At 44.0% G+C, this 16,281-nt stretch overlaps 2 protein-coding genes across 34 annotated transcripts in view; both read left to right on the top strand.

The window, feature by feature from the left end:
* Nucleotides 1-4,972, top strand: part of dlg5a (discs, large homolog 5a (Drosophila)) — a 30,085-nt gene extending 25,113 nt beyond the window's left edge. For all 5 annotated transcript variants that reach the window (XM_088384402.1, XM_088384405.1, XM_088384400.1 and 2 more), the window contains 7 exons: nucleotides 552-722; nucleotides 1,029-1,219; nucleotides 1,285-1,428; nucleotides 1,597-1,724; nucleotides 1,918-2,027; nucleotides 2,292-2,401; nucleotides 2,466-4,972. In XM_088384402.1, the coding sequence (XP_088240528.1) occupies nucleotides 552-722; nucleotides 1,029-1,219; nucleotides 1,285-1,428; nucleotides 1,597-1,724; nucleotides 1,918-2,027; nucleotides 2,292-2,401; nucleotides 2,466-2,569 (958 nt within the window). In that variant the 3' untranslated portion in view covers nucleotides 2,570-4,972. The remainder of the gene's footprint in view (nucleotides 1-551; nucleotides 723-1,028; nucleotides 1,220-1,284; nucleotides 1,429-1,596; nucleotides 1,725-1,917; nucleotides 2,028-2,291; nucleotides 2,402-2,465) is intronic.
* A 1,177-nt stretch (nucleotides 4,973-6,149) lies between these two features.
* LOC148392825 (calcium-activated potassium channel subunit alpha-1a) overlaps nucleotides 6,150-16,281 on the top strand; it is a 99,832-nt gene continuing 89,700 nt past the window's right edge. For 14 of the 29 annotated variants that reach the window (XM_088384422.1, XM_088384420.1, XM_088384430.1 and 11 more), the window contains exon 1: nucleotides 6,152-7,151. In XM_088384422.1, coding sequence (XP_088240548.1) covers nucleotides 6,843-7,151 — 309 coding nt within the window. In that variant the 5' untranslated portion in view covers nucleotides 6,152-6,842. Of the gene's footprint in view, nucleotides 7,152-16,281 lie in introns of all 29 variants that reach the window. The other 15 variants (XM_088384408.1, XM_088384409.1, XM_088384412.1 and 12 more) reach the window with 3 other exon arrangements.

Below are 16,281 nucleotides of genomic sequence, written 5' to 3'. Positions count from 1 at the left end.
CCCTCATCCTTTCTGTGATTCTAAATGTCCGATTTAGGTGACTTCATCTCTGCACGCACGCACGCACGCCACCACTAACATCCTTTTTTAGTTGCCGCTCAGGCTTTTTGTGCCTTATTTATAAGAGGTCAGGATTCATGGAGGCTGCTGATACCAGCAAACAGTAAGTGTTCCTCAGCATGAGTTGGCGCTGTACGACAGTAGTTAAACATTGTTGAATCATCATCTGATTCCGAAAGAAAAGGGAGGGGAGGGGAAGGGAGGGGGAGCCGTGTCACAGCAGCTGCCGCAGTCACTTGTCATATAGGTAAGCGTGCTGGTGATGTCATGTGCAGTAAATACACTCGGTCCGCCTGGCTGTCAAAGATAGGCTGCTCGGGGGAAATGACTTAGGAGGCTCCAGCGGGACACGAGCAGGGCCCACAGCACGTGTGGATAAACCCGTCCTCGTTGTCTAGTTCACTCGCCAAACTGCCGCTTCATCAACTTGCCGCTCGTCTCTCCTCACCATCTTCAACGTAACTGTCCATCTCTACTCCCCTCCAATCCAGAGCACTTTATGACCGCGTGGGCGAGGCGGAGGGCGACCTGACGTTCAAGAAGGACGACATCCTCTACGTGGACGAGTCGTTACCAAAGGGCAGCTTTGGGACGTGGATGGCCTGGCAGCTGGATGAGAACGCGCAGCAAATTCAGAGGGGGCAGATCCCCAGCAAGTACATGTGTGTTGAGAAAACAATGCCTGCATACAAACACTTTTATCCTGATATTCATTCAGGGTGCATAAATATATAAAAAAAAAAAAAAAGCTTATTAATTTAATGCCAGTAAATCCATGATAATTAATATAAATTGGAAATGCCATTTAAAAAGAAAAAAACGTTATTGAAATAAGCGATAATGGACTAATTCTTCAGTATTTGCAGAGTTGGAAGATGCTCTCGATGGCTACATAGTTTTCCACTTTTATGCACTTGAGTTGATTTCACAGAGTACAATAACAATTAACACAAACTCCGACGTTCCAGGATGGACCAAGAGTTCTACCGGCGGCACAGTGTGACCGAGATGAAGGAGGAATCTGGCAAGACGCTTTCGGCCGCCGCCCGCCGCTCCTTCTTCAGGAGGAAGCAGAAGCACAAGCGCAGCAGCTCCAAAGACAGCAAGGAGACGGTGGCTCTGGATGCCATCAGCACCGACTCCATCCCCTTCCTGGAAGGTGAGCGAGCAAGTGCCAGACGTCCCCGCTGATGTCATCGTCACATGTGTACTTTGTGTTTATAGACTGCGTTAGCCTGGCCTACCAGAGAGTCCAGAAAGTGGAGTGCGCCTCTCCTAGACCCGTTCTGGTCCTTGGGCCGCTGACTGACCCCATCAAAGAGATGCTCGTCAAAGAGTCTCCGGGGAAGTTCTTCAGATGTGTGCTAGGTGAAGTTTTTTTTGTATTTATTGTTGCATAGGGAATGATCCAGAACAATGCTCTTCCACTAGATGGCTGAAGATACCAAACATTATTTCTAATAGCATAATTGCCCAAGTCATTTTTTTTATAAAACAATGCAATAGAAATGGTTTCATTTCTCTTTGTTTCCGCAGAGGTGATGAAGGCGTCCCAACAAGCCATTGAGCGTGGCGTCAAGGACTGCCTCTTCATCGACTACAAGCGCCGCAGCGGCCATTTTGACGTTACCACAGTCGCGTCCATCAAGGAAATAACAGAGAAGGTACTTGCCCCATTTCAGCAAGCTTTAATCCGACATGATAACTCTGCATTTGTCTGTTGTTAATCTCTTGCCATAAGGGTTTATTGTACTTCATGGCGGACGTGAAATAAAGATGCCGGCAAACAGCAAATCTTGTTTTTTTTTTTTTAAATCCCCTTTGGTTTATGAGGGATTTGTTTGTTTTTCATTGCAGGGTTGTCACTGTTTGCTGGACATTGCGCCGCACGCCATCGAGAGACTCCACAGCGTTCACATTTATCCCATTGTTGTCTTTGTTCGCTACAAAAATGCCAAGCAGATCAAGTAAGTGGCATCATAACACACACAAGGAAATGGCTAGATGTCGATGTTGTATGTTAATTCTCATAACTCAATTACAATGTGCCTCCACAGCTCAAAAGATGTCATCTCAGCAAGACTGTTTTTGAGAATAGAATTTGTATCTTGCTTTTTTGAAAGATAGCTCTGTTTTTTGTCTTCAGGAAAACAGAAATGGTGCAAAACAATTTAACACTATCTCCCCACTACACATTCGTAGCTAATGTGTCTGTCTACGTTTGTCCCCAGGGAGCAGAAAGATCCTGTTTATCTGCGAGACAAAGTGTCTCAGAAACATTCCAAGGAGCAGTATGAAAGCGCGCAGAAGATCGAGCAAGACTATAGCAAGTTCTTCACAGGTGTGTCCGTGTGCACGCGTATACGTTTCTCCAGTGTGTTTAACGCAAGGCGTCTCCATCGCAGGTATTGTCCAAGGCGGCTCCCTCCCGTACATTTGCACTCAGATCATGACCATAGTGGATCAAGAACAAAGTAAAGTCCTGTGGACTCCGCTCGGCTGCCCTTAGCGAGGCGAAAGGAGCGCTGGTCCTCAACACTAATTCATGAAAGCTTCCTCACAACATACATAAGGTACACTACATTGTAAATTATTGATATCTATTTTTCGTTATTTTCTCCAAGTCCTTCAGAGCAGGCACGTAGCACTGGCTCTCCACCTTCAAGCTCATTCAGTCTTCCTGAAGGACTCGTTGGTGGTGTATGTGTGTGTGTGTGTGTGTGTGTGCTGAATATGTGCTCAAATTGCGTATGCGTGTGTGTGTGTGATCACTATTGACTCTAGTGAGCCTAATCCAGCCTCCATGCCCTTTGTTGTATACTCAGAACCTTAACACTATGTTCACAACCGAGCAAAGGAGCATTGGGGCCATGCCGAAAGGTGGGAAGGAAAAGTATGGGACAGGAAAAAAAAAAAGTTCAAATCGGAGTGGAATAGAATGAGAGTGGAAAAAGTTGTCATTTTACAAGAATAAGGTTATTTTTGTACATAGGAAAAATAATGAGATATCTACATAATTATTTGCTTTATATAAAAAGGTAATGAATAGTGCCCGTTTTTTTATGTTAAAACATTATTTTGCTTTATTTAGCTTTGTTTTTTTTTAAACACTACCATTTTATTTGACTAAATTGAGAGTTGTTTCATTTTTGGATTTTTGTCATGTGACGAGACAAACACAACATTGCGTGTTATATTATGATTTACAATTGTGTCTTTATTCTTGCCCCTGTATTATTTTAGTTTCACTTTAATCTTAGAAAATGCTGACATTTCCCCCCCATAATATGACATAAATATAAGTTTATTCTTGTAAAACGATGTTTTCCTCTCGTAATGTGAAGACTTCACAGTTATCAATGACGTCTTTTTTTTTTTTTTTTTGGTGCTTTTCATCATGGCCCTAACACTCTCACTCGGTGTAGCAGTTCCCACGGACGAACCCCACCACACAATTATGCACCCGACTGACAACTATTGTGGATTTCGTTTGTGCTCAAGTCTGTTGTATTTGTTGTTGTCGTAACGAGTGTTAAGGCGGTTGTCATGACGTACTGTAGCTGCGCTCACATTGCCCGCGCCGACGGACGGCAACCGCACGTTAGCTCTATGCATTGTTTCCTCTTTGTAGTAGCAGGGAGTGTGCCAGCGTTTATCACGGGCCTTTCGGAAAGTGCCTTCTGTAGAAGACGCCTGATCTCCAAGCAGCCCCCTTCCCCTCCCTCAAGTAGACTTGTATGTGTGTGTATTTGTTCACTTCCGACACGGGGCTGTGGCGGCGAGCGCGTGACAATGGCCGACTTGTATTATTTTTGTTTGTTTTTTAAGAAGGTCGGAGGCCGATATGGCTTCCAAACGGGTTCAACTTCTCAGAATGCACTCCAGGGCTAGACAGACCACTGTGTAATTATATCCTCCTATCTCTTTAACATGTATTTAACAACATAGAATATGCAGACACACATAAAAAAACATATATATATATATATATATATATATATATATATATATATATATATATATATATATATATATACACACACACACACACACACACACACACACACATATACATATATACACACGCACACAGTATATAAATCTATATAGAAAAGAATATATTCCGTGTATTTTCACTAGGTCACGTGCCTACGAAGTTCTGGCAGTCAAGTTAGCATGTTGGTTTTATTTCTCTTTTTGTGGTTAATTGTCAGTCACCTATCAATGTACTCTTGAAAAGAAGAGACGGTATGAAGCAACATTTGCAGGGTAATATCTTCAAGTCATCATTCGTTGAGTGACATTTGTTATTTAATTTCGCTTTGAGGAGGGAGGAAGAACTAGGCCTGGGCCTTCCCGCAAACAATTTTCTCGTGCCAAAAATCCACTAAAAAAAAAAAAAACGACTCAAGCCGTTTTTATGTTTGTTTTGCACTTGTTCAGCTGTGAACTGTAAACATGTAACTGTTGCCAGGTTTCCAGTAGGCTACCAATACTAGGTACTATCATTTCTACTGTAACTAATTAATATTTTCTTTTCAATGTCTCACATCAGTTCCGTACATTTCATCAAGGGCCTTTTTATTCTGACGAGATCAAAAAGGAACACATATTTGAATTATTCAAAAACTAAAAAAAAAAGGGATCTATCTATTCTTGCACAGTTTTTCAGAGGAAATTTGGTCCACCAGTTTGTCTATTGGGCTTTAAAAAAAAAGAACTAAAAAAAGTCTAAAGTGTAATGTTACTATTTTTCTGTGTAGATACTAGCACGTTAGAGGAAAATGCCGTATATTACATGTATGGTTGTCGATGCGATGCAGGTACTGATTGAACGTCTCTTTTTATGAACAGAATGTGATTTGTATGTTGAGACATTAACATAATAAAAGTCTTTTGTTTTTTGTCCGTATCACAACTATCAGTGTTTAATTGAAGTGTTTTCATTATGTGAAAAGCCGTATGCTCACAGGGCATGTCATTGGGTACATTCATGTAATTGGCTACTTTCATTCTTGGATTTTGTTTTGCACATAAAAAAAAAAAAATGCAGAGAAGTTTAATGGTAAAGCAGTCCCTCTTCCACTGTGGCAGTTCCTCATCTTGCCAGCCGGGGGCGTCCCCTTTAACTACTGCTTTAATTAGGCTATACTGCTGTACGTATTTATATTATAAACCGCTGCTTTCAAATGCTATCAACTTTGGATATTCAAAACTTAAAATATTTTACAAATGCTCTAAATTATAAACCTCTCTAAGGATAAAATATACTGAAACAGTATATCATAAAATATATTGTGTGATCAACTCACTGTGGCCCCTCTTAAGGGTGACATGATTTAACGTTTAAAAACCTTCAGAGGTTCCCCCCCAAACATTTAATATAAAATATGACTTAAAAATAAACCAATTATAGCTAAAAGTATTGGGACACCCGTGATGAATGAATTGTGACTTATGCTTGACCCCTGACATGCACCTGCATCAAGGGCTCGCTCTCTATTGTTGCAGGCTTGTGACACATGTGGCAGCGTGCATGTGCCCACCAGGCATCCCCGGGGTCGGCTGTTTTTCAGGACCCCAAACAGCTGTTTCTCCTCCTATCTATCCTTTTTAGGCCCAGCTACACATGCTCTGTGCTCTTGCTACAGTTGCGCCTCACGAATTTGCACCTGTTTATTTTTTATTATGTGATCTTTAATGACCGGAAAATACATTCATCACACTTTAGTTGTTTACCTAATGAAAACTTCACGCATGGAAAGACAAACACTCGCAAAATGGAAGCACTATGCATAATGAAAGTGTCACGTCATGATTTGATTGACAAGTCAAATCATGAGGTACTCTGGCACAATTGACTTGCAATTTCTTCAATGAATATAATGAAAAACATGTATAAAATACTACTTCTTTAATTAAATGAAAACGTGCACATGAGTAATCATCGTGCAATTAAAATAAAGGTATATTTTTGTAAGACAAACAAGTTTGCAAGTTTTTGCGTTCATTTAACATGATTTTTAAAAAAATAGTTTGAACTTTTTGTTTTCGGTTTTATTAGCGCCCCCCTGTGGAGCGTTCTCGCATCCTCTTGACAGGCGCACAGCTGTGAGGGAACACACATGGCACACGCCCGTTTCTCTCTCTCTCGCTCGCTTTCTCTCTCTCGCAGTCACTGTGCACGCATGCAGGCAGTCGTCCACTAGTCGAATCCATGCAGCCTCCTTTACTCGACTGACGACGGCCACCGGAGCAACAGAGCTCCTCTGCGGCTCTTTTGGCCACAAACGCCCGCAACAGTCGCCTGTCAGAAGTGTCATCGAGTGAGTCAGGCGGAGGGAGAAAAGGACCGAATGGAAGACGGCTAGTGCAAGGAGTCCCAAGCGTGGAGCCTTTTATTCCTTTCTTTTTTCATTTTCATTGTTAAAGTGTTTTGGTTGTGGAAGGTTGTTCCCCACCGCTACCCCCCTGCGGGACGAAAGCTGTCACCGGCGGCTGCAGGCAGGCAGGCAGGCAGGCAGGCCGTCGTCGTCGTCGTCTTCCATGGCAAACGGTGACCCACCCGCACTTGTCTGATTTCGACTCCAACTGCCAATTGGGATGTTAAATGCCTCGGCGCAGCTGCGGCTATTTTGCTTTTTTCACGTGACGCTAAACAATTGACGGGATCTCCAGCAAGAGAGTCAATTGGGGGAGGTTGTTTGTTCTCGTGGTTCCCCGGGCGATATGGCTGGTGAGTGGGGCTGGGGACGCCGGCCAAGGCTCTCCAAGGCTCCCCCATGCTAGCCGAGGCGGATGGCACGGTCCCCCATGGCAGCGCCAGCTCTATGAGGACAAGCGATAGCGACCCTCCGCCGCCCAAAGCCGCCGCCGCCGCCGCCGACTCCTCGATCCTCATCTTCAAGATGCAAGACGTCGTCATTCCCTTCTCGTCCGAGGTGCCCTGTGACAATAATGGGCAGCGCATGTGGTGGGCGTTCCTCGCCTCCTCCATGGTGACCTTCTTCGGGGGGCTCTTCATCATCCTGCTGTGGAGGACCCTCAAGTACCTGTGGACCGTGTGCTGCCACTGCAACGTTAAAAGCAAGGTAAGGGGGTGATGTGTGGCTGAACAGTTTGGGTTCCATTTGTGCATACTTGCAAAGACCAGAGTTTGAATTTCTGTGTACTTTTTGATTGGATCGTATCCCAAATAATTTGACTCCAAACAGTCCCTAGATGTCAATGCGAATGCTTCTCTATGTGCCCTGGATTGACAAGTCACCAAAGGTCCCCATCTCACCCTGATTGAAGCATCTCCGATGAAGTGGTTGTGCAGACCCTTCCTCGTTTAATTCGCTTCATTTGCCAAAATCTCAGCCGGGGTCGGCTCTAGCTCTGGTTTGCCAGCACTTTGCCTGAGAATCACTCACTCGCTCCCAGCTGTCTGTTTCATCCATGCACTTGTACGAAATAGTGGGCTACTTTGGTTTGAATCATTGTTCTGACTCACATGAGTGGGGGGGGGCGGCAAGCAGTCAGTCCCCTCTCCTCCCGAACTGCAGTGTGTTTTATTTCATAATGGCTGCGGCCGGGAACTGCTTTGATATTTGAGATGTAAATAAGCTAGTCTTGTCGCTCCGTCTCAGGTGAAAGCAGAAGGGAGTTTTAAAGCGACTTAATAATGGACGGATGGATGAGTGGGTGGCTTGCGTGATCTGCTTTGACCTTGATGTGTTGGTGCCGTCCGTGTGTCCAGTTCAAATGGAAGGGTGGTATACCAAAGATCTCCTCGCGACAAGCCTGTCATGTTGCTTCGTTCATGTTTTTCTTGCTGAGAAATATCGTGATCACAAACTTGACTACAACTAACTACTTTGAAAAATTACAAAAACTTATCAGCTTACTGATAAATTCAGAAAAAGGTCCAAATGGAAAAAATAATTTTGGATTTGTTCTGGGCCTAAACCACAACCTTCCTCGAAAATCTGTTCATCAGTTTTCTTGTAATCCCACCAAGCGCAGATGGTAATTAACCTCGTGACAACTTCCATGCTCAGTTTATCTATTTTGCCTCTAAAAATGTGTAAACACCAGTCGCATCATCTAACAGGCCAAATTAGATATTTATGAAACAGGAACGGTTTGCCATTTGGACAGCTTTTTGATCTGCCTGTCCCCTTATATATATGAAAAAAAGAAAAGAAAAAGAAACCATGTTAGAGCTTCCACTCGTGTTATATTCTGGACGTCTGCGTCATACCGTTGGGTGACTTTGGTAGGCTTCACACTCGGCTGCTGAGGGAAGAGGCTCGTTAGGAGTATTAGAGAGGTGGAAACAGGATCCGCCCGCGTTCAGCTGACTGGATCGGCCGGCCGGCCGGCTAAGTCCGCAAGTGTCAAGAACGAGATGTGTCTTCGTTTGGCTGCGGGTGGAAAGACTTTCTTTGGGCTGATGTGAGAATGCAAGAGGAAGGCGGAAGCCAAACCAGCCTGTTGCTATTGACACGCAGCTGTGTCCTAATTCTTGGAAGCCATTGTAGTCTCTGTTAGGGCTTTAAGAGGATCATTGGAGAGGGAGATCAGTAGATGCTGAAAATGTCAAGTGCCTTCCCAGAAACACCAGATTGCATACCGACCGGGTCCACATTCTGGACACAACTACAGTGGTCTGGAAAAGCCCCCGATGATGTTGTTTTGACTTAAATAACAGAACTGGAAAAAAAAGCACCTGTCTTGCTTAATCAACTGCCCTTTTTATCTTACTAAAACGGTTTCCAATATGGGAAAGAATCACTTGAGGGCGCCTGCCGTTATTATTGAATGGTTTTGCTGAATGTAAAGCTTGTTTTCTGTGTTGCCATGCTTCTTCTCCTCCCTCTCTGCTGTTTGGTTATCTAATCGTCTAGTTTATGTACTCTGCATCATGCCACCTCCAGAAGTTCTTACATGATGCCTCTGCTAGTGGAGATGCGTGTGGGAGGGAGGAGCGTAGAAGCTTTTGTAACATGACGTCTGTTTGAGAGGCTGCTGGAAACATGGCATTGCTAGATTCAGAGAGGAAAATACTTCTAATAGTATGGGGACAATCTCTGCCTAAATCTTCTTAATTCAGAGGTATAGAGTAAAGTCTCTTTCGCATTCCTGCTAACATCTGCTTTGTTTACGTTTCATTTTCTTCTCCTTGGTATCACACAGGCCCAATTCCATTGATGGCACAAGGGCCAATTTCCAAACCCTCTCCCCTCAGCGCGTTTCTTGCTCCGGTCACGTCCGTCATTGATTTACTGCAACATTATTTTCATTGGCATTCAATAAGTTCAAGTCATTGGCTCCAAATGATTCCGAAAGACCTGCACCAGGGCTTTTGATCACACCTCCTGACTCCTAATTCAGCTCGATCAGCTTGTAGTTCAGCTAAGGACACGGGGATGTTTACTGCTTAAGCCCACATACTGTATAACTTTGTTCCCACGTAGCAGAGTTCAATATCAGCATTTCTTCACTGATGTGTTGTTTATTCCGCGAGGGCTTTGGAAGCACCGTAAAGGTTGTTAATGAATGATTATGTTGCCCTACGGAGGACAACCTGCCCACATGAAATTAGAGAGTGTATATGAGTACAAGCGACGTACATACAATGTGTGTTTTGGCGAGCAGCAGCTGATGTGGCAGCTTCAAGCTCCTCCCCCTAGCCATGCGTGTTAAAGTGCACTTTAGAGATGACAGTTGTCAGGATTGTACAATTGTTTCTGTCCAAACAGCTCAAGTAGAAGGTTGACGTTGCAGTCTACCTGCCCCCGCCCGTCTTGTGTAACTTCCACTTGTGACATTTAGCTTTGTCATCTAATCTAGCTCACAATTTGATGGGACTGTTTGTGGCATGCACATGTTCTCGCCTCGCCTCGCCTCGCCTTTAAAATTGTTTCCCTGTGGTGAATGACACAAGTGGTCACAAATCAGAGCAGGTTTTATTGCATTTTTATTTTTCCACAAATTCTTGTTGTAAATTCAAATGAAGCTTTTGTTATTTTATTGAAACAGTTTTGTGAAGCAATGCAGCACAATTATTTTAATGGCTTGTGGGGCAGTTATGAATTAGGCCTTTAAACCCTGCTTAGCAACAAGTGACTGGTGAACAGGAAAAAAAATCGGAGTAATTCTGTTGCTCTAAATTTCCATGATAGTTAAAAAAACGGCTGCAGAAGCAATTTCGAGTGCTGCATTAACTCCATCGAAAATGCTCGCTGCCTATATTAGACGAGTGACAATTACAACTTTTAGCAAATGCTTTGAGGAATTGAGCCCAAGATGAAATGCAAGGAAGCACACTCATAACTCAGACTACACCGATTTTCTGCTTGATTGTGTGTGTTCTAAATGTTTGTTTCTTGGCGCGCCAGCCAGCGTCTAGTGGGACTATTAAAAATTCATCCTGTCTGGTCGAGATTTTGATGTGCTATTTACGTTGCCCACTCAGCTCTGGTGCTGGGACATATTCTGCGAATTCATAACAAATCCCGCCTTTTTTCGGAATAGAGAATCGGCTGTGTTTGGAGGACATTTGATATATTTCTTGCATTATAATTATTGGCATGTTTGACATTATTTTTTCAAAGCAAAACATAGCGGCTTTGTTTGTGTAGTGCCTTGATATTGTCATGCTCCAGTTTAAATTGTGTTCTACATTCAGTTTGATTTCATCTTAAATTCCCACAAGGCATCACATTTGTTGCTTGGACTCCATCCACTAGTTTAACTACTATTGTTTTAATACCGCTAGATAAATTCCAGTTAATGTGCACCGCCCAGTGATGCATAGCAGCAGCAGCAGCATCAGCCTGAAGGGAATTTTTGCATCACAACAACTCATTTCCATAAGTGAACGTTGCTATTGATTTTGGTGCACTGAAGCTTGCGTGCATTTAATTGAATGCTTGGAAATCCTTCCCAAGTATGTGTCTCTTCATCTCGACCACAATAAAATGAGAGGAGTGCTCTGCCGTTAATGCTAATGGCTTGCGTAGGTGTCTGCGCAGACCCGGTGTGAGTGGATGTGTGTGTGCGTGTGTGTGTGTGTGTGTTGTCGTGTGCTTGGCAACACACCAGCTGTGTTTTGAAGAGCTCACGCCCCGACGTCAGCTGTCGCTCTCACTAACCTCGGCGGTCACCAAAATAAAATCCTGCTATTGTAGCATTCTGCAATAACAAGCTGGATGTACAGTTACATGAAAAAAAATATATATATATATATTTTCTCTCACAGTTATTATACCATGAGAACCTGATATCGGCAGTTTGTATTTACGGTTTGTGCCAAGAATCTGGCAGTAGAGCGTGTCCCATTGCCATGTGAGGAATGCCTGGCTCTAACGTGTTCTTGTGGTCGTCGCTCTCGCTGCAGGGTTCCCGGGGTGTCGGGCGATGGGGGCGGGCGGGGGGGAACACTTTCCACCACAACAGCAATAAAGGTGTCAGCAGTCTATCAGTGTTAAATTTAGCCGATAAAAATCGAGTACTCACCGACAATACTCCGAGAGAGAAATACATCCAACCCAAAACACACTTGTTCCAAGTTTGTGCTTTTTTTCTTACTTAATAATGGGAAAAGAGAGTCTTTTTATTTTTTTTGTATGGACTCTGAAGTCAACAACAGCTAACGATCATCTTTCTTGTCCCCCTCAATGGTCCAAAGTGGCATCTATGACTCATGAGTTATTCTCCTTCGGACAGCCACACTTTTCTCGGCTCTAATCCTTAATTCACCAGCCGTGATTTGATGGCCATCTAGGGACAACTTTAGTGCGCCACGCTGATGTATGTTAATCCTCAGACGAGGAGCGGCCATATATCAAGCAGGACTATGTATATCATGAGGCCGCTCGCGCACAGCTCCAGCCGTGCTCGTCGGCCCGCTGTCATGTTGTTATGTCTTCTTTGGCCCGTCAGCGTGCTATTAAAAGGACATCCACACCCCAGCAAGTATTGCTGGGTTAAAGGTTAGACGGGACGGGACAGGTATACCTGGCTCCGCAGTGGAGGGGAGCATTTCCCTGATTGGAAATGTGCAACATGTCAAATTGGATGTGCAAAACCATTTGGGTATAAATGTGCCGCTTGACACCAGCTAGGATGTAGGCGGGAGCTAGCTGCCTTGTTACCTTGCGATTTAGCACTTGGATGGCAAGCACGATCATGGCTGACAGTTGCTTAGATTGTTTTTTTTGTATCTCTCCTGGACTCCTTAAAAAGGAAAGTTGATGTTTTGGTTCCCCTGCAGCCATGCAATGTTAACACGTGATGTTTATGGATGGAGCTCCGAAATGTTGCTGATGTCATCCAAGGCCACATAACAAATCGCTGGCTCGCAGGATAACGTAAACGCGGTTCAGCTAATGAACAGTTTTAGTGTTCCACCATTTTACTCACTATGATATGAATAATGTAGTCCGCCTACTTCTCTATTTCTATCTGTGAACTAGCGAGCCAACAGAAAAACAAGTGTTGGCCATTCTCATTTCTCATTAAAACAGATATTTATTATTCAACATTTTTATATCACTGCTAAGAAAAAATAACAGCGTAACCAAGCACAAATTGTCTTTTAATGAAACCAGAGTGTTTATCTAAAGCCTCATTTCATGGCCATTTGTGTTTGCATATAAACAGTAGAGCCTTTATTTTACATTTTGCATGCAAATCAGAAATGAAAGATCTCCGCCGTGAAATTTCCCAGCTCTTTTCTGTTTTTGATTATCTACCGCTTCAGCAATCGGGGTGAAATGTGGACATCGCAACTCGTCATAATTAGCCCTCGGATGGAGGCTCAGCGTCAGGGACACTGCGGTGACCTTCAAAGATCTCGGCAGGCATTTCCAGATTGATTCTCACACACATGCACACACAAGAGTGTTGTCACTCTCTTAGGGGGTTCGGTGTGTGCGTGTGTGTGAGATAGTCAGCTATCACTACGGCGACCGAGCGCTCGCAGCAACATGTCTGGGTTAACCTCAGTGAGGGCTAGGCTAATATTGCTAATCGTCGTCTTCCGAGCGGGCCGACGGCAGCTTGTTTTTCCTCAGCGTGCCAGCCATGTGCTGTGCCCTGTCTAAGAATAACTGCTATTATTTTAATAGGCTAATAATAATAATGTCAGCTGTGCTGTTCTGGATTTCAACTTCTCGCAGGGATTAGAACACCACGTTTTGTCTAGTCATGGGAGTCTTTTTTACTTGATATAAAATGCCTGTTATAAAATCAACAGGGTCACGACTTTGCTTACGGTTTACCTCAGCCAAGGTCGTCATCAAAATAGGATGGTTTATGTTCAGCAGAAACAGCTTGCCCACCTTTCTCTGATCCTCCCTGTCAAAACCAAAATTCAACCCCAGTTAATTTCCTAAAGTGGAATATTGTCACAGGAAGACGGATCTTTGCACTAGAACAAAACGACCAGCATCCATTCAGCGAATGTCTTGCGTGGCAGATAACAAGGACAGTGGGATGTCTTTACGAGCAGCGAACAGCATCGCGCTCGCTGAACACCGCTCAGACAAACTTAGTTGGCCGTCTGCACATTGGTCTGACATTTTCCAGTCTGCCTGCACAGCACGAGTAACCCCCGCCGCCAATTACAGCTTCGTTTGATGCGGAAGCTACCGTCTCGCTCAGGTTGAAGCCAGCGTTTTGTTTTTTTCTTTGCTCTTTGAAAATCCTTGAAGGCAGGAATTGAGCGATGAGGCCCGATTTGAGAGCGTGGCGAGGTGCGTTAAAAGGACGCCGCCACGCGTTAGCGCCGCGGTTCGAACGGCGGCATGTGTAGACGTCGACGTGCGAGATGATGCATCATCGGCGGATGATGCGCAACTGAGGCGCACGTCGTCTTTCACGGCTTACTTCGTCTCTTGACACATTTTGACAAGCGTGCAATTTACCGCCATTATTATCCGGCATCAATAATATCTTCCAGTTGATTTCATTTTCCAGTTTGTTTATACAGCTCTTGTCAATTGTGCAATTGTCCCTAATGTTGTGAGCGGTGAGCGTCTCTATGCAAATACACTTTTTAAAAAGTCTAGAGCATCATTTTGACCACCTGTGCATCCCAGTTGTGTCAAATGAAGCAAGGTACTCGGTTTGTAAATGTATGCAAAATAGTGAGCCTTATCTTAAAGGAATGCTGTAAGTCGACCTGTCCAAATGCAATGATTATTATGTGCAGGGGCTGCGGTGGGGATTAGTTGTAATATTCAGACTGGCGGTGTGAGAGGTGGAATCCATTGGCCACACTTGCGCAGGCACAATTCCCTGATTTGGAAGCTTGTATTAAACAGAACGGCAGGCTATTCTGCGCAAGCCAAGGCTGTTCAGCACCACGGAGAGCGCCGGCGGGGACGACTAAAGTAGACGAGAGTGGCTCTCTGGCTGCTGTTTAGTATGATAAAGTGCTTGAATGTCATCTTGTCTCTTTGTTTGAACCTTTTAGTTGATTGTTTGAGCAAACACCGAGGTAAAAAGGGGGGCGATGGTGCTTGTGCGTTGTGTCTTACTTGAAAGTAGCACATGTGGTCTGCGGCAAGCATTATTAGCTTTGCAAAGGCAGAATGTTTCATGTGGCGCTGGTTTTAAATGCCGTTTAAGTGTGCCGACGTGCCTAATAAAGTGGCCAGTGAGTGGGTATTAATATGTAATGGAAAAGCAAGACAGACCACATTGCATAATGGATTCTTTGACAGCCATTCATCTGACGTGAAGTGATTGTAGTCTACTGATTGATTTTCATTTAATGTCATCTTAAAATCAACACTGATTTTATTTAGAGTGGGATTAAAAACAATTAATTGCACTTTGAAATTGAACAGCATATTGCGTGTTAGATTTATTTAAAAAAAATCTAAATATATATTCATGTTATCATTATCATTATGGCTAGTCATATCATTTTAAAGTTGAAACAAATTGAGTAACTTCACATTTTATTATTTATATCATTATATTATTCAAATTTATTTGTGACCTGTTATTTCATCATAAAAGTAGAACATGAAAAAAATTATATTGTCAAAAGTTTCACAACTTTCAAGGTGTATGACATCGACTATCAACATGATCATGCAATACCAGAAATATTTTTCATCCCCCAAAAAATAATGAGAATATCCCTCGTGTTTCATTGGAAAAGAATCATTACTCGTGAGATGAATGCTTTTTGTTGCAGAGCGGGCGATATGTAAAAAAACAAAGCAAGTGACAAAGACAGTCATTTGTTTGTGAAGTGCCAAGCATCTCGGGAGTACGACACGGCAGACGGATTTCCAATAGAGACCATTTTTGTTGGCAGCCGCGCTTGTAAAAAATGTGACAAGCAGGCAGGAGTGGGTTGGCACATGTGCACAAACAGCCAGTCAACCGTTGTGTCAGTAGGCGGAGGCGTGGGTTTGAGGAAAAACAGCCCCCCCCCTCCCCTCCCCTCCCCTCCCATACCACCACCGATACAAAAGAGGCTTTAACATTCCGAGGCGCGCCGACAGCGCTTTCTTGTCTGCCCGCGTCTTCCTCGTTGTTCAGGTGTGCTGAGTGGCGCTAACAGACTTAGCCACGCGCCATTTAACAACCAGAGAAGTTGATGTTTGGATGCTCACCCCGATGACAGCGACGTCAGGCTTTGTTAATTCCAAACGCTTGTTTTGACGCGCAAACTCAATGCTTGTTTAATTCTTGTCTGACTAAAATGTACCTTCCGGGTCAATACCTGACGGGTCTAGGAGTGCGAACGCTTGACTTGTGCCGACAATCTTGCGGACCCAGCGGACTCATTCCTTGTGCTCCAACGGAACCAACACGGACGGACTCTTGCAAAAATACCTCGCATTGCAAACGCTCCCTTTAAATGTATGGAGCATGTAACATAAGCTTCAAGCTGGAGCTGACCTGACCTTTGAACCTCAGCTCTGTTGCGCATTCTGCTCGGAATCTAGGTCACTACGTTGATCGGTAACCTCGATAAGCACATTTAGACGCGATCCGCCACCGTCACTGCTATCGGATCAGATCCGTCTCCAACTCGATGTCGGATCTTCTTCTTGCGTATCTTTTCACTTTATGTCTTGTGTATCATAAGGATGCGCCTCCTCTGCTGGTCGCATCAGAATTGGAAAACCGTGACATGGGCGCTTTCACCTGTCTTCACTGGGGGTGTCGAGAGCAAAGGTGGTGAAGGTCGTGGGAGAAATGGACCTG

Source organism: Syngnathus floridae, chromosome 9, assembly GCF_059516105.1.
Source record: "Syngnathus floridae isolate MCC-2025c chromosome 9, RoL_Sflo_1.0, whole genome shotgun sequence".
In the NCBI taxonomy this organism is placed as follows: Eukaryota; Metazoa; Chordata; class Actinopteri; order Syngnathiformes; family Syngnathidae; genus Syngnathus; species Syngnathus floridae.
The sequence above is the reverse complement of the archived record's forward strand: the minus strand, read 5'-3'. Positions and strand labels throughout refer to the sequence as shown.